Here is a 25,882-nt window from a genome sequence, read left to right as displayed (position 1 = left end):
TTATATTAGAAAAAAGGCTACATGAATATTTATCCTCACAGATAGAAGACGATAGACTGGTGGCAAAAGACCCTCTTGTCGTAGTGAAAGAAATGCAAAATATTTTGTTAATGGAGGACGAAGTTGCGACCATTTTAGATTATGAAAGTATGTATCCTTCAGTAAGGATTGAGTCATGTGTGAAGGCATTATTGGATTTCATGTACAACAACAACCCTCAGTTGCTTAGTTACACCCAAGACCTAGAAGAACTCGCTAGCCTGGTATGTTATCAATCTTGTTTTACATTTTGTGGTCGAATTTACAGGCAGAAAAGAGGGGTTCCGATGGGAAGTCCCCTCTCTGGAATTCTTTGCGAGTTGGTAGTTAGAAGGTTGGAAAGAGAAGCTCTACAAAATTTTAAGGAAGATATCATACATTTCATCAGATATGTGGATGACGTTTTTATATTATGGAGAAACAGTGGCAGGATACATGAATTTTTGAATAAAATCAATAATAACAAAGATGGTCTTAGATTAAAGTTAGAGCAAAAAAGTTCCATGAGTGTGCACTTCTTAGACATTAATATAAAGTTCATGGGAGATCATTTGTCCACAAGCGTATATGTTAAACCTACTCACACCCCGCTATATATACCAGCACAGTCCATGGATCCATATCGATATAAAATGGCTGCGTTTCAAACTTTGATAAGAAGAGCCTATTTGTATTGTGATAGAATCGGTGACAGAAATAAAGAAATTGAAAGAATATTGCAAGTAGCTCAGACCCTAGGCTACAAGAAAAGCACCATAGTAGGATTACTCAAAAAATATGAAAAGAACAATGAGAAACAAGGATTAAATACGGATCACAATAGACGCTTGAAGTTTACATATAACAGTAATTTGAGCGGTATTATGAAAGAAGTGGCTAATAAGAAACAAGCAAGAATGATTTTAAAAAGAGCCCCAAATTTATATAAGATATTGAGAAATGATAAGGATAGAATAAAGACAGAAGAGAAACCAGGGGTCTATAAAGTTCCTTATGAAAACATCCAGCTAGATGTTAAGAAAGACTACATCGGCGTCACCAACAGGAGCTTAGGGGTAAGGCTAAAAGAACATCGGTATAACGTAAAAAAAGGATCCAATACCACGGTTTTGTCACAAATGTCGCAAGTCCAAGGTTCGATAGTAAAATGGGACGAGGCAACGATTATAAAACCGGTATCTTCCCCCACTTTATCAATGACAGCGGAGAAGATTGAAATATATAGGAGTAGGCTACGGGAAGGATGTTTGAATGCGAGAGATGCTGAGAGCCTGTCGTCGGCGTGGAAATACATGATTAAAAAATTCACTGAAAACTCATGCTAGAATCAGTTATGGGAAGATTTATTATGTATATTATATTTTTTAGTTTATTTTTATTTATTCTCTTGTATATTTTAATTTTATATTTTATTCCGTCTCTATTGTATATTTTTTAAATTTTTGTTCTAAAAATTTTGATTTAAATATTTATATTCTATACATGGAACGTTTCTGTTCCATTATCGTTTTTTAGACCTGAAGATGGCCTGTTAATCAGGTTGAAAGCGTTTGTGATTAAAATATCTAATTCTCAGCAAAATTAAGGTGTTGTATTATAGTCACAAAAGATGTTTATTTGCATGCTCTGTCAAATGTAGTGAAGCCATGGATGGAAACTGTCATCTGGAAAGCCGTATGTTTTCCAGCAGGATGGTGCGCCCGCCCACACAAGTCATTTGGTACAAAATTGGTTGTTGGATAACGTTGACATGTTTTGGTCAAAAGAATTCTGGCCTCCCAACAGCCCAGATTTAAATCCTCTGGACTTCTACGTATGGAACGTAGTTGAAAGGGTCACAAACAAGACCAGACATGCAAACATCACATTGTTGAGAGCCGCTATTGATGCGGCATTCACCAATATCGACCGTGAGACATTAAAGCGCGTATGCGCACGATTGAGACCGAGAATAGAAGCTGTCATTCAAGCAGGAGAGAGCTATATTGAATAAATGTATTCTGTATGACATTGAAAACAATGTGATTTTAAAAAATTTGTAAACCTTTTCGTTTTTTCAATAAGAAATATGTTTGAAAAAAATGTGTAATTTGTCCGGATTTTGGCGCCGCACCCTGTACATTTATTGATTTTTGATCATTACTATTTTTTTTATATAAGTTTAACTTAACTGAAAATAGTGTAAAATTCCATTTCTATCAGACCTTGCCTGTCTGTGAAAAAAATGGAACAATATGAGATCAAATACCCGAGAAAAAGTATTGCGTACAAAAAGTACTCAGTATCAAAGGAAAGTATCACTATAGTATCAGTATCGGGATGTCTCTACTCACACTACCATGAATTGTTCTAATGGAGAAAATGTTAAAACAGAAAACAAAACAGTCAGGTTCTGTGTTTCTTAGAAATTAAATAGAAATCAAAGCCAAATGATTTCTGTAATGTATTGAGCTATTTTTTTCACTACTATTAATAATTAAATTTTAAGTAATTTAAATTTCTTCCAGACTATTCTAAATACTATACTTCCAGACTATATTAAATTATTATTATTATTAAATTTGATAAGAGATGGCACCTAACATTTACCTCTAATAGCAAATTACTTACGATTTAATTATTAACAATAGTGAAAATATAGCTTGATACACTGTGGCAATCATATGGCTTTGATTAATAACATCAAGTTTTGAGATGTTTATATTAGATAGAAAATTAAGCTATTAGACAGTTGTGCTATTTCACAAGAATAAGAAAAGTTCTTAAATCTAGATTGAAGGTAATTATAGTTAAAAACAAAGTTCTTAAAAAACATTTTAAACAAGGAAACATCAATTGGCTGTGACCAAATAAGGACTTTTAGAAAGTGAGAAAATTTATTTTAACTTGCAGTTGAAATGTCTATAGCATATAGTCTATTGAAATGGTTGACTATTCTGCAATTAAGAGAAAAACAATTTTAGAATTTGACTTTTTAATTAGTATACTATGATATAGAAATAAAAACATATATAAAACAATAATTCAAGTTATGGATTTGAATCTTGCTCTGAGTCCATCTTTTCTTCCAGTATTCCTAAATTAAATTATTTCTAATTGTTAGGTTAATGCAAGATGATGACTTAGCTACCTAACCCTATCCAATTTCTTAATGTTTTATTAATTAATTAGCATTTACAAATTTTTTATAAAATTGTCTCTAAGCTCAAAATTAAGCTTCTTGTTATTTTGTAATAATTAATAATATAAAAACTTGAGCATCAAACACAAGACCGTGTTATTTATTAAACACTTGGCACTTTTCCACTTCTATTAGTTGAGACGAGATTTTATTTCACTCGTTTCGGGCATTTCGCCCCTCTTCAGTCAACTAATAAAACAATATACAACATTTCAAGTAATATAACACACACTAACAGATACCACAAAAATTAATTTAAAACGTACCGTTAGTTCCTCGAACTCAAGGGTGCGCGTGCATAGCACAATTTGGACCTCAAAGTTACAGCAACAAATGTAAATGTTCTACGTACGGCTAATTAAATTGTAAAATTTCTTTTAAAATATATAAACATACAGGCTTATTTTATACATATCGGTATATTAAACATATTCGGTATCTTACTTTTTTAAAATCGAACGCAATAGATCTTTAATCTTCTTTTTACTAACTTTTTTCTTTTCTTCATTGTTGTTTTATCTTGACATAAAGCAATAAACGTTTGGACCTGGTGTTAACTAAAAAACTCACTTTTCGTCTAGTACTGGCTCATTATTACGCAGTTGTTTGTTGACCATTTGCATATTCTGCTGGTTATGACGATCTGAATTTACATAATTAACTGTATAGCCAAAAGTAGCCAAGTTAGGCTGGATCTGTTGCTTATTTTTTATATGATTATAATATTCTTAACCAATTCTTGTTTATATTTATGCTTAAATTTTTATTTATAGAATTACTGGACTTTATGATGGCCACGCTCTCTTTAAATTTTCTATTATAAGCGTATTTTTCTTTATATAAAATTTTTGTACCATCTTGATCTATATTACAATTATTAAGTAGGCAATGATCATGAAAAACAGAGTTTACTCGATTGTATCTTAAGTCGGCGACATGTTCCTTTAATCTGATATTTAACTTACGTTTCGTTTCTCCAATATAAATACTATTATTCTTACAAGTACACGGAATTTCGTAAACGACATTCTTTGTTTCTTTCGCTTCTGTTCTAGTTTGCTGTATACTCTTTTTATTTTTTAGCCGGGATTTAAGTTTCTCATATTTAGGTGCGAGTTTTATGTCTACCTTTCTTAATTCTTTATTAATTTCTTCATATAATCCTTTTACATATGGAAAACTAATATATCTTATTCCTGAGCCTTGTTTTTCTATTCTTTGTTTGTCGTTTCTATTTGTTTTATCATTTATTTCTTTTTCCCATTTTGTAATTATATAGTTTGGGTATCCATTTAATACAAATTTATTTTTTAATTCTTTTATATATTTAGACATATTACTTAACTTACTGGTTCTATTTTTAATTTTTTCATATTCCATTGCAAAGACGTTATATTTGATATATAAAGGTATATTAGAGTTATATTTGATAGTCGTACTGATAGTGCAAGGCTTTTTAAAAGGTTCAAATTCGATACTATTTCTATTCCTTGTAATCCTAACGTCCAAGTAGTTAATGCTATTATTAATACTGTCTTCTTCTTCTGTTTTAAACTGAATTCGTTTATTTAAATTATTTATAAGGACTTCTATCTGGTTGATTGTAATTTCAGAAGTATTGTACATAATCAGAATATCGTCAACATATCGCTTGTAAAATTTTATACCTTGAATTTTATTAATTATTTCATCTATATCAATCATTACTAATTCAGCAAGTTTAGGTCCTATAACTGATCCCATACTAATACCTTCATTTTGGGTGTAATAATTACCTTCTATTTCAAAGTAATTACTCATGTACGAAAACTCTATTAGTTGGGTGATCTCTGGTGTTATGTTAAGTTTTTTTAATTTTTCTTCAATTATGTCCCATGTTATGGAGGGATACATTTCAATTATGTCTAAACTAGCCATTTTAAAAGTGCTTTCTATCTTCATATCTTTTAGATCTGTTAAAAGCTCATCAGTATTAGATATGGCAAAATTAGAATTTTGGTAAGACTTAAGTTCTTGCTTTAGAAATTTTTCAAGATTATATAACGTTGAATATTTGAAGTCCACTATGGGTCGAACCTGTTCGCCATCTTTGTGAGTCTTAAGTTGAATATTAATTTTTGGTGTGCGATCATTCTGATCGTTTAGGATAAATTCTTTTTCAGCTTTTGTTAATTTATTCATTTTATGTAATCTTGTGACTCTACTTTTTAGCTCTTTATATATAATATCTTTTGGGTCTATCGGGAGTTGCCTAAACTGTTTACCTTCGACTAATTCACATTTCTTATTTTTTACCCAATCAGCATATACAATAATAACTTGTTTCGATTTATCTGCTTTAATTATCTCTAGTCCATTATCAACCAGGAATGTTTGTACTTTGCTAATGTTATTTTTATATTTATAATAATTTTTGTCTTTTATAACAGTTTTGCTTTTTTCTTTTGTTATGTATTTCTTAATTTTGCTACTAAGACTTGATTTAATAAGTTGCGATTCTGGCTCAGGAAGGTTGTTACATACTCGATCTAAGTCTGGTATAATATCAAGAACTTCCCATCTATTGGGGCCACTAAAGTCCAGGCCTGCACGAATTGTTTCAAGGATGTCCTCAGGAATTTTAACCTGTGATTTGTTTTTTACTAGAGATTCTTTCCATGCGCTAATCTCCATGTTGGGCGGATACTGAAATCGTTTTACTAATTTCTCATGTTTATTGGCTTCGTAATCGCTTAAATTTATAATCGGGTCGATTCTTTTGTTTGTAATATAACACACACTAACAGATACCACAAAAATTAATTTAAAACGTACCGTTAGTTCCTCGAACTCAAGGGTGCGCGTGCATAGCACAATTTGGACCTCAAAGTCACAGCAACAAATGTAAATGTTCTACGTACGGCTAATTAAATTGTAAAATTTCTTTTAAAATATATAAACATACAGGCTTATTTTATACATATCGGTATATTAAACATATTCGGTATCTTACTTTTTTAAAATCGAACGCAATAGATCTTTAATCTTCTTTTTACTAACTTTTTTCTTTTCTTCATTGTTGTTTTATCTTGACATAAAGCAATAAACGTTTGGACCTGGTGTTAACTAAAAAGCTCACTTTTCGTCTAGTACTGGCTCATTATTACGCAGTTGTTTGTTGACCATTTGCATATTCTGCTGGTTATGACGATCTGAATTTACATAATTAACTGTATAGCCAAAAGTAGCCAAGTTAGGCTGGATCTGTTGCTTATTTTTTATATGATTATAATATTCTTAACCAATTCTTGTTTATATTTATGCTTAATGTCTTGTCACGGTCTTGTGTTTGATGCTCAACATATAAGAAAACACGGTTTCAAGAATACCTAAACAATATAAAAACTTTTTTAATAAAATCTCAAAGTAGATGGTACCACACACAATTTTAACTCTCGTCAGGAAACTCATTGCTGACAAGAGTTACATAACTCATTGCTGGATTTTTTTACATCATATCATTAAAATTATTTAACAATTTTTCAAAAATTAAAAATTGGGATTCTTAAATTAAATGATGATAATGAAAAATTATTATTATGATAGTGATGAAATGTATCTATTTTACTTATACCTGTGCCTAGTACTATGCCAAACCAAGGTCAAGGTATAGCTACAGAAAAATTTTGTTTATGTGCTGTTTGTATATGTATCTGTGTTTAAGAATTTCCTTGACTAATGACATGTGTTTAGTATGAGAGCTTTCTGTAGTATGATGTATGTGCTGTTGTGAAGCCCTAGTGTTTCTGGACTTTTGTGTAGTGTATGTGGTGTGATGCAGGGAGCAGAATATTCTCAGAATCTGAAATTTCCTCAAAACATAAATTTTACATACAAAATTTCCCCAAAAATTGTTGCACACTAGCACACAAAATAAACATTTTACAAATGAATTAATTATTGCTACTACATAGTTTTGAAGTTTCAAATTTAATCATACAAAATAATAAAATTGATCTACTGTATACAAAATTTTTGCACTCTAGCATACAAAAGAAAACATTTTATGAAGGGATTAATAATAATTACTATACAGTTTAAAATAATCTATTTAAATAGATCTACTGAATAATTTGTCATGCAATGCTAAACCAATAAATTAACAAACATTTTTTTTAATTGAAAGAGCACTTTGATTTAAACACATCATTGGATGGAATATATAATTATAAACTTGTTGTAACAAGTTGATTAACAAAAATAAAATTAAAGTCAAATGTAACAGGCATTCTCACCAATGTCATGAATGACCTATTTTCAGCACGGAATGCTTTTTAATGGAGTTTTAATATCCAAAATAACAAAATTTCTTTACGACAATGACAGTCATGCAATTTTTTTCCTGAAAAATTATTTCAAAAATACACCTATTTTTTTTACACAAGAATAATTTTTTATAGAGTTTCTGACTGATTTTTTCATTATTACTATTATTATTATTATTTTTAAATGCCAATCACATTTTCGTGATGTTTTAAAATTTATTAACAGTGAAATACAGGGCGATTCAAAAGTCACAGAAATTTTACAAATTAATAGCTCGCAAACTATTTACAGTAAGATGATGCAGTTTTCACAGAAATGCTTAGAAAGAAGTGGGATTTTTTTTAGGTGTAATAAAAATTTTAGTACCAAAATAGTTACATTTCTTGCCATAGATGGTGCTGTAAAAAACTGAAATCATTTGTAAATTTGTTAAAATAAGAATAAAAAAATAAAAATGTTCTTAGTGTAAGCTTTAGTAACAACTTCATAAATTGTGTAATCTCATCCAGTGCCATCTATGGCAAGAAATAAAAAATTTTAGTACCAAAATAGTTACATTACATCTAAAAAAATCCCACTTATTTCTAAGCATTTCTATGAAAACCACATCATCTTACTGTAAATAGTTTGTGAGTTATTAATTTTTTAAAATTTCTGTGACTTTTGAATCACCCTGTATATTCACAAAAAAGAAAAAAAGATGATAAAACTTTATGTTTTGCTTTAATAGTTATTTAGCTATTTACTCAAGAGAATTCAGAAAAAGTTTTTGAATGTAGTTTATTAATTTGCAAATTTTCCATGTAGAGAAATGAGTAATTATTTCATCTTAATTCAAGCTGACACAAAATTTATGCCATTAACTAGTGTTAAAAAGAGTTTTGAAATAAAAATGTGTTTTCTTCTTTTTAGTTATTTTAAAAACTGTTTTAATTTTGGGTTTTTGTAAAAATGAAAACCATGGCTCAATAAGCAAGACTTAACTTATCTCTATACTTAACTTATCTCTTAACATGTAGATAGCCATGTAAGTAGGCAGCAATGTAAGAGGTGACTGAACTGATCAAAAATGAAGTAACATGTTTAATTTTCTTTTCTTTTAACCTGGAATATTAAATGTTCCAATTTCACTTTTAAAACACAGGATCTCAATGGGATTTGGTGAATTTCCTCAATTAATGTCTATGTGCTTAGCTGAGATGCTACTTCATTTTATAATAATGTTTTGGCTGTATTATTATTCTACTACAAATTTCCCTGAGACTGCTTTAATTTCTCCCTAATCTTGTTTGTGCATTTAGACATATTCTGCACCCCTGGTATGACACCTATGCAGGAAAGAACTGTAGGCACAATGAGAATATTGTCCATTTTCCATATGCACTTTATTTTGTGAGAGTGTTCTGATTATTATACTAGATATTTCTGTCATGTATGGTGGGAACTATGTAGTTATTGGTCTGGCCTTTAGTCCCAGCTAGGTCATTCAGAGTTCTCTTGTTAATATGTTCTGTAACATAACATGTGATAACATCATAACTTGTTAGTATGTTATTGCAAAAGCTATTTATCATGCTTCCTTCCCCTAGTTAATATATTATGTTTCCATCAAATGTTACTCACTTGTCAGAGTGATCCAACCAGGACAACATGGATGACCATGACTGTATAGATACTTCTGCCATTTGTGTCCCAGACATGAAACCAAATCAAAAATTCAAAAGTCTTTTCTGAGTAATAGAGATTTTGATATTTGAGTTCTTAAATGAAATAAGGCAAATTCTAAATAAAAGATGGCAATGGCAATGCCAAATGATATGAATTAGCTCCATCTGGTCAACAAACCAACTTTGGATATTATAATAATAAAATTTAATAACATTAATGATATAAGAATATTACTATTAATAATAATAACATAAAACTAATCATAAATAATAAATATTTCAACGAGTTATAAAGTACTGCCATCTGTTGATAAAGAAAGGCAACAAATGAAATCAAACAAACAGACAGACTTTAGTTATTATATTAATAATACTGAATTTCCACTCATATAACAACATACTCTTATAAATAGGGCAAAATTGGCACTATATTCCATGAAATACCTAAAAAATAAAACTTCAATATTTTTTAAAACTAATATTGAAAACATTTTTTTTTTAGTTTTGTCAGTGAATAGTTAATGTATCAGAACATGTACTGTATATTTAATTTAAATTGGCATAGCACTACAGTGCTCTTATACTCAAAAATAAGCTGACACACGTAAGTGCATGCTCTTGTATGTGAAGTATGTTCTGATAAGTAAAGCAGGACAGGTTTTTAAAAGTACAAAAACAAGCAATTTTCACATATAAGAGCATGCCCTCATTTGTGCAGAAATACAGTAATTTATAAAATTTAATAAATTAAAATATAAAAGATAAAACTTATATCTGAATACTCACTTCACGAGTTACAAAGCACTCAATAGGGTAAGTCAGCATAATTGTTATGGTAAATAAAATACGTGCTGCATTGGCATAATCATCAGTCATACAATAATTTTCCAATAAATCTCCTAAAAATATTTCAATGTAGGAAAATGAGAATTTTATTTTTTATTTAAATTATTTGTAACAACAAACATATTTGTCATTTATTAAATGATAAATATATTTATTATTTTGTATGGGCTTCTTATATATTAATTTTATTGAATTTAATATATTCAATAAAATTAATATATAAGAAGCCCACACAAAATAATAAATATATTTATCATTTAATAAATGACAAATATGTTTGTTGTTATTGATATAATCTACAATGAATATTTGTTTATATGGATTTATAGTGAAATTGCTCTTAATCTATTAAATATACAATATAATCCACTCATAATAAAACTCCGAGACTTGCCTATACTATAAAATAACTGAACGACAACATTAACCAGCATAATTAAATGAGAGTAAATAGTTTTCACAAATTTTAGTAAAAATCTCTGGTTTTATTGACATTAAAACAATGTGTTAAAATAATTAAAAATACATATAATTAATAAATTTTCAATTTTATAATTTATTATTATTAAATGTTAATAATAATTTGAATTTGAAAACCATTAATAACTTACATATTTTGGGATGTGCTAATTCTGATAAACATTAAATCACTAATAACAAAATTTATGATTATAATAATTGAAGTTTACTGCATTATTAAAATATAGAAGAATATATAATTTGTGCTACTTATAACATTTTTTGTTATCTTTGTGATAATTAAAAGTATTAAATGTATAATAATGTTGTGGAAATAATGGATGTTTTAATGAATAAAATTTAAAAAATCCATGTATTTTTTTAAACTTTTCCATTGTAATTTTTTAATAAGATTTTCCACATACAAACAATAAAAATATATTAAAATTAAATACATAATAGAAGGTAAAAAAATTAATTATTATTTACATAAAAGTAATTTTATTCCTGAAATCATTTTAGATTCATAGATAAATCCTTAAAATTAACAGGTACTTAATTATAGATGTTTTTCAGATTAAAAAAAAAAAACAATCAGTACATAATTAAGCTAAAAATTAATACACTTTAAAACAGTATTTATTAATAGTACTGATGTTCTTCATAGCTTTGAGTTGTAAATGTTTGTTTGCAATGTTCATAAAATATAAATTCAGTCAACTATCATATCCTAATACATTAGTTTCTAACTTAAACAGACATTGTATTGTGTTTAATTAAGTTATGGTTAAAATCTTCCTGAAAAATGTCTGATTTTCAAAAATGGATTACTGACATTAAACAGATGATGCCTATATTCTGATAGAGATAAAAGGATCCTGAGAATTTTATTACACAATTTTTTGAAATAACTTCTATTTAAGATATTTTGATAAATTATTGAGTGACATTTAACTAAGTAATAGTGATTTTCTTTGCTTCAATTGTTAATGTTAATATTAATTTAAATGAGCAAATGTTAGTTCTTTTATTGTTTTTGTTACTTAATTTGATCAGACTATTTCAAAGATATGCATGTAACATATAAAAATGTTTTCATTATGATGTTTTTACCCTACTTATGACAAAATTCTAACTTAATTGGTAAATACAGAAGTCAAATATGCAAGTTTGATTTACAAATCTTCCTTAATGAAAAAAATAGTAATTCAATACAATTAATTATTCCTTTCTCAATAAATAAATTATCATCATTCAGAATGCACTTGTTCTATTTACAAGTACTGATATGCTTGCATTATTTATTCCTTAATTCCTTCTAAATGTATATTTAAATAGCATCCTTCTCATCTGTATGCTATGAATTACTGCTCTAATATCTTTAGGAAATTGGAGTAATATAAATCACCAAGAGTAAGATGTGAATTGTGAAGAATATTATCAATAGCTGTTATGCCAAGTAATGAAGTTTTGTAATAAATTAATATCCTAAAATAAAGACATCTTTTTTGATAAACAACAGAAAGTTTCTTCCTCAATACTCTGAAGGTATCTTGTAATATTTTTCAAGAAATTTACATACATGTTTTGTGGTAATAAGAGTCAAAAATCAATGTGAAGAAATTTTTCATATCCTGAAACACTAGTCATAATTTTTCTGTTGATATATAAAACTATACTTCTTTGGAAGTCTCTTTCAGAAAATTGATTGTTGATGTTTTTTAGTCCAGACATACAGGGTATGTTTGTAAAGTTGAATGAGTTAAACGAGAATGACGTTATTGTTATTCTTATTTCATTAGACTTTTCGACCAATTCATTTATAACTAAATGGCTGTTTCTAAAATCGAAGATATGAATGTTGCTAGTGCAGCCTTATCTGAAATATTTTACTTAGATTGCTTCAGGTGGACAGTTATTTCTATCATTTCACCTTTTAATTCACAGTTTAAACACTCGAGTAGATTTAGAAACATCAATATCATTGGGTGCCATTTTCTTAACGAAGCAAACTAACTCTTTCCTTTGTGAACTTCGTTAGAGTTTGGTTCAAAACGTCATCACCAAAGAGTATGTGCACTAAGAGAGACTACTACTTTTTGACAGATTTGCTACTAACACGTTTAACTTGTTTGACTTTATGAACGTACCCATAATGAGAGACTTACATTTCATTTCTGATAATTCGAAATAGAGCACTGGCTTTCTCACTAAAATATCACTTCATTTCTTTGCAAATAAATAACTATTCATCAGACTGAAAAACAATAATGAATGTCTTAGTATTTATCATCCAGACACCTTCCAAAAATGCAGATATTCATGAATAATAGTGTCAGTAGTGTGTAATATTTAGTTCTGTGTTCTCAGAAAATTCAATAAAATATAACATTGCTAGCAGTAATAATCAATTGCTCCATTCATTGGCTATCAATGTAATTACAGCTTAATTACAGTGTAAAACTAGTGTGTCCAGATTATCTCACATTGACAATCTGTTATTTGAAAAATGTCAAAACAAATAATTTATCTTTGATCTTTCTCTGCAAAGTTTATACATGCAGTTTATATGCATTTCTTTTCCAAAAGTTATGCTTATAATTTTGTAAGTTTTTGCTAATTTTACACAAACAAAAATTTATGATTATTTCTTGTTCTAGTTATTATCTGCTTGTTAACGTAAGATAATTCAATGTGCAGTCTTTGTCAATCTATTGCCATCTGTATTTTGGAAGGTATATCTAATAAATCAAAACACATTCATATTTATCAGGTTTTCTAAATAGATCCTAAATTTTGATCAGATAAATAAATCTAAAAATTTATTCCAAATTTACTTACCTTGACTAAATCCTGTAAATGTAACATATCCTCCGATTCCAAAAACTAATATTAGAATAAATGACAGACCCATACTGATGTGTGTAATACGATTCCACCTTCCCTGAGTTGGATTTTCAAGAGCATCATATAACAGAAAAGAATTATGGTGACACATAAATGCTGAAATTTGTAAAACAAAAACTGAATATAAATTACATATATTATAGTATAATAATAAAAAATATAACTTTTTACCAAATGCAATGACTCCAATAGCATCAGTTATTCCCCAATAGGCAAAAGAATATGCATTAGATGTAGCTGGACTAAAATTTAAATCAGATTTTAAAAAAGTAAAAAAAGTCATATAAAGTTTTTAGAAATATATAAACAAGTTATTCTTAAACAATAGAAAAACTGATTTTAAATTATGAATGTAATATACAAGGGGAGTCTGATATTAAAAGGTACAGGTCAAAATTACACTAACATTTATAATTAAAGAAAATATTTAATACATTCCACAAAAACTACATACTTTTGTTTATTTTTTTGACATAATTGCCACAAACATTGACAGACATTTATCCCAGCGTAGAACTAGTTTAAACATTCCTTCACAGTACTGTTGCTTGTCAAGTTCCTTGAAGTAGTCCAGAACAGTGTCTTCCAATTCCTCCTGATCTGCAAAGCAATTCCTCACCAAAAATTTCTTTAACCTATTCCCTGGTATTCCTGAAATATTTTGGGTTGCAACATGATAACCTTGACTGGTGGATCCAAGATATCTCGTTTCAGCATCGGAATGTTTTTGAAACTAGATGTCACTAGCTGTTATAATTTTTATATTAAGAATAACTTCCGAAATATAATTTTTTTTCTTTTTACATTTATTAACATATTTATTTGTTTGTGAAAAATAAAAAAATAATTTCATATGATACAATAGCTACAATTAATTTTTCAAAAACGTGTAATTTTTGTTAGGCTTAACATCGACAAATATTCAACATGGCGCAACACGCAATGGTGAAAAATTTAAACATGGGATAGGTTAAAGGTCCAAATAAATGAAAATCCAAGGGGGGCTAAATTTAGACTATATGGAGGATGTTGCAGGACCTCCCAATTCTGCTGTGCCAACCACAGTTTGGTTTGATTTGATGTGTCCAGATTTAGCCCCTTCAGATTTTCATTTATTCAGACCTTTAAAAAAATTTTTGGTGGGGAAACGCTTTGCAGATCAGGAGGAATTGGAAGACACTGTTCTGGACTACTTCAAGGAACTTGACAAGCAACAGTACTGTGAAGGGATGTTTAAACTAGTTCTATGCTGGGATAAATGTCTATCAATGTTTATTGCAATTATGTCAAAAAATAAACGAAAGTATGTAGTTTTTGTGGAATGTATTAAATATTTTCTTTAATTATAAATGTTAGTGTAATTTTGGCTATCTTTAATATTGGACTCCCTCATATAATGTGATCCAAAGTACACAATATACAAAAGTTTGATACAATGAGATGTTTGTTTATCTCTCCCATTTACAACAAAATACTCAAAACATCAAGTACTGACCGATATTTATGAAACAAAATATTCTGATCACAAGTGGAACTAGATTGAAATTCCTGTGCACTCTGGATAAATGGCTTCTAGTCTCCATTTGTTAGTAGTAGTGCTATTTGTTTGAATGCAATTATACAGTTTAGTGGACTTTATTTCTACAAAGCTTTCTATCAGTGATTACAGTTTCATTAATTAAAAATCAACTTTATTTTCTGCTTACTTGTTATCTTAACTAAACTTGTTTTCTTACCATTAAATACAAAAAACATCTGTAATTATATGATAATTTACATTTTTGAATATGTTATATTTGCCTCTTTCATTTCATATTAATTTCTTTATCATCAATAATAACTTAATAAACATTTTCATTTATTTTATTTAGAATTATTTGTTGATAGGTAAATTGTTTTGTAGCACTTTAATATTAATTTGCAGAAGACAGCTAGAGTAACTGAATTATGCTGCAACAAGGTATTAATTTCTACTGTAAGAAATAACAGAAGAGCTCACTCTTATTTACAAGGTTTTGATTTATAAGAAGTTTTCATGAATAAAGTATGCTTGTAAATCAAGATCACACTATATTAAGATAATTAAAAGATGAAGATAAATATATATAAATAATATTAATTAGAGTCCCATAGCCAAAAGTAAATCATTGGAGGCTAGAGGGGCAAGCTGAAAAAATTGTGATGTATTTTTCTCTTTTCCAGCCAGCCCTAGACCTATTATCTACAGTCCAAGTATAAAAAAAGTAACAGTTGTCCAAGTTTATGTGATGAAAGTGAAACATATATATACTGCATATAGACACTGTTGACTAAGCTGAGAGGACTTGATAGCTACTGTGCATGTGTAGCTTTGGCTTTGATTAATTACGTATCTATGATGATGAATAATATTTATTAACAACTTGATTTTATTATTGACTCTATAAATATTATTAATCATCATAGATAGGTGATTAATCAGAGCCATAGTTGCAGGATGAGGTGGCTAAGTCCCTTCATAAATATTATTGTAACACCATCACAATACTGGGTTGCAATTTTTAATAATCTTTTAATTTAAAAATCATGTAACTTCCAGTTCAGACTAGAAGTTTGTATATAATTAATTACTAATTAATTCAACTAGAAGTAGTTGGTTAAGCTGCTATCTTGTATTTTTATAATTATTAAAATGAATACAATGTGGTGGCATAGTTCGTATATAGTTAATTGGGGCCTCTTGTCCCTAAAATATCCATATCTGGTCCCAATTTTAATCAGTCTAGCTCTGTTTTTGAGATTAACAAAGGGCAGATGGACAGACATGACAGTAGGAATGTATGGGTCTGCAATCTGAAAATTGCAGTTCAAAAATAATGACTCCATACAAAATTAATAATCAAATATATGGAGAAATCAAAAGTAACTTTACAAAGTCAACACAGAGATCTTTTTTTATTGTGGAAATGAAAAAATACAGGATTTATCTGTAAACAATATGCTATTTTTTAACAAAATTACTCAGCCTCTTTAAGCATTAATTGCAGCTTGCTTGTTAATCCCATCATCAAGGGATATCTCACAACATATAGAAAGGAAAGAAGAATGGTGGAAGATTCAAATGCACAGATTTAGTTTTCCTTCTCCACATTTGTAAGGATAGAAAAATTGTTGTGAGTAGTTTCAGTTGTATTTTGTTCACTGCGTGTCGTGAACCCCCTTAAAGGAGAGAAGGGAAGTGAGAGGGATGTGTATTGTTTTACTGGGGTATTGAAAACTTGCCAATCTTGCGATAGTTCATATCATATATATATATGATACAAATGATATATATGATATGTGTATATATATATACACACACATGTATTATTGACTGTGTCAACAGAAATAAATAAAAAATCCCAGTGTGTCTGTTTTTTTTTTGTTTTGTTCAGCCCTGCAGACCCTTGTCTATGAGGGCATATCTACAATAGCATTGTCCCCATACACTTCAATGAGCTGATGAATTTCAGCAGGTAGAACGTTTCTAGATCCACAAAAATTAAATGACTGCTTAGACTTCTGTCAGTATATAGCTGCCTTTCAACTTTGTATTTTAATTCTTATTTTCTGTCTTCTTTTTTCAGTCTAAATGTGGTTAGTCCTAGTTGTAAGTTAGATTAGGGACTTTTAGCTTGGTTTCCAGTTATGTTAAATTAGATTAGGGTTTGTTAGCTTTAGTTGTCTGGTTAGGTTCATCCTGGGTTATGGTAGGTTGGTTTAGTTAGTGAGTAAGTTAATGTTTAAAAAAATAAATAAATACATTAAAAAATAAATAAATAAATAAATAAAAATAATAATAAAAATATAAAAAATTTTTGGGGTCTTGTCTCTGTCAGTCTGTTCGTCTTGTCTAGTTTGTTGTTGTGTTTGTTTGTTTTCACACTGTCTGTCTAGCTGTTAATAGTATTGAGATTTGCACTTGCATTCAGTTTTATTAGTTTATTAAGTATATATAAGTCTTCCTACTAACAGCCACTTGGCACTAACTTCTACACTCAGCTATTATTGGTGTTAACTACACTCAGGTTTTCTATTAGACCCTTTGGGGGACTATGGCCTTGCAGCCTAAAAACAGCATGCCAACATCAAACATAGAGGGTGCTGTAGCCTTATGTATGCCGTTCAGAGAGTGCTGTAGCCTTATGTATGCCGTCCCCTTTTCCTTATCCTCTTTTCTGCTGGCTAAACACTATGTGTATGACCAATGTCTTTCTTGTATATATGTATGTATGCATGCTTAGACTTCTTTGGAAGACAATTTTTCTAAAATCTTTGTTTAGAAATCTTATGTCACAATTGTCCTGCACTCATGAGTCAATTCTAACCATATAATTTTACTGATATGCATCATCACTAACTACTTAACTTGGAGTTACACTCAACTGTGCTTTGGTTTTGAAACTGTGGATTTTGTAAAGCACTTTTTGGTCACCTACATAAAAAAAAAAGCAGAAACATTATTGATACACATTTTGTTTATGTAATGAATTTGGGCAAAAAAATTTAATAATCATTGAGATGCAGTCAAGTTTGAAATTTAACACCAAATCAGGTGAAAAAAAGGTCACTCAATAAATTAAAACTATGTTCCAATTCAATGCCAAAATCATGTTTAGATCAATACAGCCAACAGAAACACATGCCACAAGGTTATTAAGAATTTATATTTTGCCATACAGTATATGCAAAACACAAATATATTCATTTTTCACTCAAATGTTAACTAAATTAGAAATTTATTGTTATTTATGAACAAAAGTTTTCACATATTATTCAAATTTCAAAATCACAGAACAGAGAATAGTTAATCAAAAATATATAAAATATATATGTCATATATTATTTTATCATCATCATTCATTTTATAGGTCTGTTCTTGTGAGGAAGGCACTTGATGATATAGCTATCATGTGATCAACATATACACCTGTTATTATTTTATGGAGTTATAACTTATGTCAAATCTCAAACCTGAAATATCTTATATTTTTTTCTAAAACAATAAAAATTATCTATAAAAATTTATTGTCAATATACAAGATTTCCCATAAGTTTGGTCCCATAGGAGTTATGTAGATGTTTGTTTTTTTTTACAGGTGAAGCATAAAGCATGGCACTGAATAAGGAGGAACAAAAAGTTATTTTAATGGTATGGATTGGATCTGCAATCAGCATGAAGTTGCCAAAATGTTTAACAGGCTGTATCCAGACTTCTTATCAATCACATACAGTGATCTGGATGTAGCCTTTTAATACTAGAATTATGAATGGAGCCAAATTGACTTTTGTTGCATATTGTTTCTCTAGTAGTTCACTTACTGTATATTTGATTGGCTTGAAATTTTACAAGTTTTCATGAATTGGCATTTTTACCAAATAGCAAAAAAATGTAACCAAATAATTTTAAAGGAATCCAAGAAAATTGAATATATCTATAATTATAGTCAAAGGTTGGTTTGACACTATGCATTATACATGTATTTGTCAATTTTTATTGATGGCTGACATGCTGCTTTCAAAACTTTTTCTATAGTTACTGGGAACTATGGCATAGTCATTGGTTAAATGTTTGTTATGTACAAGACAACACATGCATGGCTTTAAATTTAAACTTATAGTTCAAATGGGCATTCAAATTACATTTCTTTCATAAATTCATGTTTGTTATGAATGACATTTCATTGGGTAACCATTGTTGCATCTGAAGAACTCAAAAGAGTTAAAAAACATTTGTGCAGAGATCTTTTTTTTTTTTGTTTTCTTCACACCAGTAATTGGTTCTGCGTTTGTTATTGCTGGGAACTGTTAAATAAAAGGTAACATTCTAGCAGAAACTTTATTTGTTGATCAGCAAACATTAAGAAAACATGCTTCTTCACTGGAGTAAAGCTCTTAATGCAGAAGATGCTTTGCACATTTTCAAGATTTATCTGAAAATGAATTGGGGAAACAATACTGCTGGATCCAAAAACAACAGAAACAAGCATTTTCATGAGAAAGTCCTGAATCAAACAGTGACTCAAAGCCAGATGGAGATACCACTTCAACTTAAATTCCTGCTGCTGTTGACCTGACTAATAACCACTTTGCTGGCCCAAATGATAATCTTAAGTATCATATATTTTCTTATTTGATATTATTATTATTATTTATTATTGTGTGTATACTATCTAATGAGTTTGATGTTCCAAAAATTCCAATCCTAATCAGAATAGTTTAAAACACTAATACAGTAGAAGTCCCACTAGACTTAGAAGGTAAAGAGTTATTGAAAAGTTTTATGGCATAACAAAGATGCTAATCTAAATAGTGAAATTTTCATAAAGGTGTTATATGTGCAAATTCATGTACTTATTAACTACATATCAATAGTAAATATTTAGATTTGTAGTTAAATTTTAATTTGAAAAAAATATTGGCTACTTTGAATTTAGGGACATTTGTGTCATGGTGTTTTGTAGAGACACCTTGTTGCCAGTGAAGAACAATAATTCATTTGTTTATAATGTTAAGTTATAGCAGTGAAAATTAGATTACAAATTCTTATTTTTTTGAATGACATGACAAGTTTTATGGAAAGTCAAATTATCAAGATTCACATTTTTGAGACTCTACTGTACATTCTTATAACAATAACTCCATTTAATTAATTTAAAGGACGATTTAGTCAGTCTTTCTAAAGAATAAAGTTATTTAATTTTAACTTTAAATGTTTCAACTGATAACCAACAAATGCTGAAAGTTTATTACACTATTAAACTTTTTTACTTACACAATTCCTGCCAGTGTTGATGCTCGAACGAGAACGAATATTAAAATAAAGACAGCAAATAATAAAGATACTAGAGAAACCTAAAATAAAAACTTATTAAGATCATTATAATCATTTCAAATATCCAGTAGATTTATATAATAAATAAATACCTTTGAGAGACGACTGATATTTCGATATAAAGATAAAGGTAACGTTACACATACTGTAACAAAAAACACTACAAAATGACGATTTCCCAAAACTGTATTCCGAGATACTAAAAAAATAATAATCAATCAATCATTATAATGCAAATTATTTTTTATATTTTATTTTTATTATTTAAAGATTTTTAATTAACATACAGGAAACCCATGATAACTCAAAATTCGCATGTGGACATTTTCAAAAAAAGAAAAAAAAACAGGAATTTCAAATTTTTAAAAAATAAAAAAATTATACTTAATAAGCAGTTATAATTATAACAAAATTATAATTAATGAGTGTTAAGATATCCAGAAAACTTTGAGATACCAATTATGGTAATATAATGCATGGTAAGTTACTAAAGACTGTACTGTACATTGCTGTAAACTGTACTCAAAAAATTTCATGGCAACTCATTTCCTGTAATAATAAATTCAGCAGTATAACCTACTAAAACTCAGTTAAACTTCTGCATAGTAACATGACCAAATGATTGCCTTAAATAATCAGGCTATAACTGCTAATTTAATGATTAAGTAATTTGCTACTAGAAGTAGATGTTAGGTGCCATCTCATAACTAAATTAATAATTATAATTTTAATAATTTATTAAATAATTTAGAATCATTTGGAAAAGAACTGACCCAGGATGGGGCTTGAACCCACAACCTCCGCTTGCCATGCAGTGCATTTGCCAGTTACACCACCCAGACCATGGGCATGGGAGTCAACCCCAGCCAGCACCATGATTAATTGCATAAAGTTAAATCTAAATTTAAATACATCTGGAAGCAAAGGCTTGCTCCAGATGTATGGGGGTCCAGGTGGCGCAATTGGCAAGCACATTGCACAGCAAGCAAAGGTTGCAGGTTCAAGCCCCACCCTGGGTCAGTTCTTTTCTTCCAGATGATTCTAAATTATTTCATAAATTATTAAAATTATAATTATTAATATAGTTAAAAGATGGCACCTAATGTCTCTAATACTAAATAATTTGCTACTAATCCTTAAATTAGGGGAGTTATAGCCAAATTATTTAAGGTGATCCTTTGGCTATGTTTCTGTATAGATATTGGGCTTTGCAATGTTTGATACACTTTTATATAGTGGTGACCATAATAAATTACTGTACTGTATATTCACCTTCTCATTTCCAATCAGAGAAAACACACTGCTAACTCAGACTTTCGAAGCTTCACTCCTTATTGGTCCAAGTTAGCAAGGATTTACTGTATTTTACTTTTTCTCTTTTGATTATACAAACATCTAATTACAAATAAGATATTTTAACTTATAAAATTACAAAAAAAAACCACTAATACAAAAACATTTTAAAGTCTTCTGCATGCCTCTTTCTAACCATTGGAACACAATCAACACTAGTATAGTTGATATTTTGATTCCACTATAGTCCATGCAGCAAAAGGGTAGACATGAATCAGCTTGAGCTGGAAGGGTCTATGTCAGATGAAAGAGATGGATGAAATATATGCTACACCTTGGGAGCTGAGACATGAATTTGATATCCTTCAACTATTTTGTTTTTTATATTTCTAAAACATTTTTATATCACCTTTATCATAAATAATTTTATTGTTTTATATTTTTTAAAATTTTATTACTTTTCCTTAATTCCAACTTTATAGATTAATCATGTGTCTCCTTCCATCCCTTTCATCTGATGTACTGTACAATCTTCCAGCTCAGACTGACTCATATCTACTCTCTTGCTGTGCAGACTGTAGTGTTGATTATGTTCTGACAGTTAGAAAGAGATTTGTAGAAGACTTCAAAATGTTTTTGTATTAGTCTTTTTTTGCAATTTTACAATATACAGGGGAACCTCGCTTAATGAGCACCTTGCACAACAAGTATTTCGCATAATGAGAAAATCAAATTGTAAAATTGTCCATCAGTCTGTGTTTAGCACTCGTTCCACCAGCATCTTAGTGTTGCTTGTAATCACATATTTTTCCAAACTTGTGTTCACACATATTACTTATAAACATCAACAACCATAGCCAGTTATATAATAAACACACCAAACGATATGCCAAATTCTTGGGTCATTAAATTTAATGACAGATTCCAAATTAAATTGTAGAAATGTCTGAATTAAAAATTAACTATTTATAATTACCGTATTTTCTGGCATATAAGACAACCCCCGACTTTTACAGTTAAAATATATAGTTTGGGATATACTCACCCTATAAGACGACACCTGGCGTATAAGATGATCCCCAACTTTTGAGAAGATTTTCCTGGGTTAAAAAGTCATCTTATATGCCAGAAAATATGGTATTAAATTTAATACGAGATGGAAACATAACTGCCTACCTCTAGTCAAATTAATTAATTTCTAATATTTAATTATAGTCTTCATATAGCCCAAGCATTTGGCATATTGTATGACATGTTTATCAAACATATTAGCTGTGATTTCTTTTTTTTTTGTTTCTGCAAATCAAATTCTCATTCCAGGATGGTTCATTCTGCCCTAGAAGAAAAGATGATGATGATGATGATTCACACTCCTTAACAGTGTATATTGTACAATTTTTTTTGGATAAACATTATACATAAAACATTTGAGCATTTTTTGGCATCGAACGCATTATCGTATTTTACGTTAATTTCTATGGGAAAAATTGTTTCACTTAATGAGTGTTTCGCATTACAAGTAAGACTCTGGAACGAATTATGCTCATTAAACAAAGTTCCACTGTATTTCTGTCCTGGATTTTAGAACTTTTATTTTTACAAAGATATTTTAAATTATTTAAATAATTTCTAAAAATATTCTAAATGAAATAAATGAATGTACAGTATATCTTTTTTCCTAAAAATTAATTCCTAAGTTAATTATGATAATAAAAAGATATAACATACCTCCAAAAATTCTCATTAGAACTTTAGTAATTGTATCTCCAATAATGATATTATAACTGATCATTGCTATAAAAATAAAAAATTATTAAAATTATAATATAAAAACAATTAAAATTAGTATGATAGTTGACATACTTTGTATCAGATCATATATTACTGTAAATTTTCTAAAAAAAAAACTTAATCACAAACTTTTGTAAATTTAGATACAATTCTTTATTATAGAAAAAAAATACAGCATTTATTCTAAAACAGTTTATTTTAATTTTTCAGTTTACAATAAGACTTATCTTCCTCCAATAGATAGTTATAAATAACATGTTTACTCTTAGAGAGAACTTTTTTCATCTTGTAGCTGAATTATTTATTAGAATAAATAATTCAGCTACAAGATGAAAAAAGGGTTAATGTGAACCTAGGTATACAAAATGACAGCACTTCCGACAATCTCAAGCGTAATGACCAAATGACATAAGAAGTAGAGGGCGCAGTGAAGTATCACGTTGTGTTATGCAAATTAATAATAGCAATGCCCCTCGTGAACTGACACGGTAGGAGTATAGTAAACTTTATGGTTTTTAAATAATTCAAATCTAGTATTAACACAATGTTAAATTATAGTTATTTATTAATATTATTTTGCCAAAAATGGAATCTTTTAATATTAATTCCAAAGATTTTTGGGCTGAATGCACTTCTCATTCATTTTTCCAATTGTTTGAATCTGACTTTTCCAAATTAGGTATTGATACCAGAATTGATAAAGGTTTTAAATTAGCAGTAACTTTAGGAATACAGCATGTATAGGATGTGTGTAAAAAGTGTTCTAATTTATGTAAAATAATCTATCAAATTTACCGAGAATTTTGTGCAATGCGATGCCAAACATGTAGAAGCAATACTTCAGCATTTGAAGGAACATTCAAAAGGTAAATGCGGCAAAATTTCATGGACTCAAATACTCTCGTTTATGTGGCATTATATTGAATTAGACTGCTCTACTATCACTGCAGCTTTAGCTTCGGGAATATCTAATAGAGCTGGAATAGACTGGTTGAACCACATCCATTTTGTAATGATGGTTGCTATGCATAATCTAACTACATTTAAAATTGGCAGACTGAACAAAACTGTAGAAATAGACAAAACAGTCATATGCAAACGCAAATATGAAAAAAAGGACATAAATTGAAAAGCACCAAATGGGTTGTTGGCAGAATATGTAGAGAAGACAAGAACTGCTTTATTTGTCAAGTGAATGATTGATCAGAAGTCACTTTAAACTGAATTATATCTAAATTTGTAAACTCAGGGAGTACAGTTCTGACCAATGAGTGGAAAGGATATACGAACATAGACGATCTGCATGGAATCAAAATTGAACACAGGACTGTTAATCATTCAGAAAACTTTGTCAATCCAATAACTGGCGATCACACACAAAATATTGAAAGACTGTGGGGTTACTTAAAAAATAAAAAATAAAACTTACCAAAACATTATACTGAAGATCTTTCTGACTCTTACATGTATGCATTTATGTACAAGAAGTTTTTAAATTGGCCATCCAAAAAACCTGGCAAAAGATTTTATATATTCTTAAAACATTTAAGAAAGATATTTCCTGGATCTGGAAGAAATCCAGAATGGAAAGAACCTGAGACTGTTCCTGCCACTCCTGTTTCTAATAATAAGAAAAAAGTAAAAAAAAAGTAACAGGTAAGAAATGCAATGTTGTGGAGAAGAGCGATAAAAACAGTAAGAAAAAAACGAAAACTGACAAGTCAAACAGAATCAAGTTTTGTACATAACAAGTGTTGGAAAAAGGGAAAAGAAGCATGTTAATGTAAGTAAATGTGTTTTTTCAAAATAATATTTATTTAAATATCAAAAATTTAGAATTGAGATTTAATAACTAATATTCCGTGAAGCCTAATTTGCATAAATATTTGCTCCAGCGACTCGTAATCAAGATGGCAACAGGAAGTGCCGCCATTTTGTATACCTAGGTTCACATTAACCGAAAAAAGTAATATAAATACATATACTAACTTCAATGAAAGTTTTTGCATTGTTAATAAACATTGCTACAGTGATTGGAAATATGATTTCATTGCAATCATGTCATAATTAATGCACTATTACAGTATATAAATTATATTCATATACTTACATGGATAAAATTAAGAGCAAATAATATAATGCAAATAGATCTTATGAGTTTAGGAAAAATACTACTGCTATTAAAACAAGCAAGAAAATGTATTTCCTTCAGAATTAGCACAAGGTTGCTGTTGAGAACAAATATTACAGGAACACTTTCAGTGGAAAAGTAGGTTTATTGACACAAAAGGATATGCATTTTGGGCTTAATGCCCCTATTCAGTCCTATTATATCAAATATATCAGCAAAAAATTATGTAAGATTTACAGAATGTATTAAAATATATTTAACATACACATACAAAAGTTTTCACATTTATGTAAAAGTAAATATAATTACCTAAGATTATTACAGTGACCACTGGAATAACCAAATTGCTATGTAAAACATGGGTGAAATAGGTAAAATAGTAGAGCTAAAAGAATTTTTGTTAAACTGTA

The 25,882-nt window shown here is 29.0% G+C and overlaps 1 protein-coding gene across 1 annotated transcript in view; it reads right to left on the bottom strand.

Moving 5' to 3' along the window:
- LOC136988287 (putative sodium-coupled neutral amino acid transporter 11) overlaps positions 1-25,882 on the bottom strand; it is a 65,145-nt gene that overhangs the window by 5,279 nt on the left and 33,984 nt on the right. Inside the window, exons 6-11 of the mRNA XM_067286169.1 lie at positions 23,279-23,344; positions 20,350-20,456; positions 20,198-20,277; positions 13,576-13,646; positions 13,339-13,500; positions 9,979-10,091 (exon numbers count right to left, since the gene is read on the bottom strand). Coding sequence (XP_067142270.1) covers positions 9,979-10,091; positions 13,339-13,500; positions 13,576-13,646; positions 20,198-20,277; positions 20,350-20,456; positions 23,279-23,344 — 599 coding nt within the window. The remainder of the gene's footprint in view (positions 1-9,978; positions 10,092-13,338; positions 13,501-13,575; positions 13,647-20,197; positions 20,278-20,349; positions 20,457-23,278; positions 23,345-25,882) is intronic.

This window comes from Centruroides vittatus, unplaced genomic scaffold (genome assembly GCF_030686945.1).
Source record: "Centruroides vittatus isolate TY-2023 unplaced genomic scaffold, ASM3068694v2 scaffold_324, whole genome shotgun sequence".
Taxonomy (NCBI): domain Eukaryota; kingdom Metazoa; phylum Arthropoda; class Arachnida; order Scorpiones; family Buthidae; genus Centruroides; species Centruroides vittatus.
This window is presented reverse-complemented; position numbering and strand designations above follow the sequence as displayed.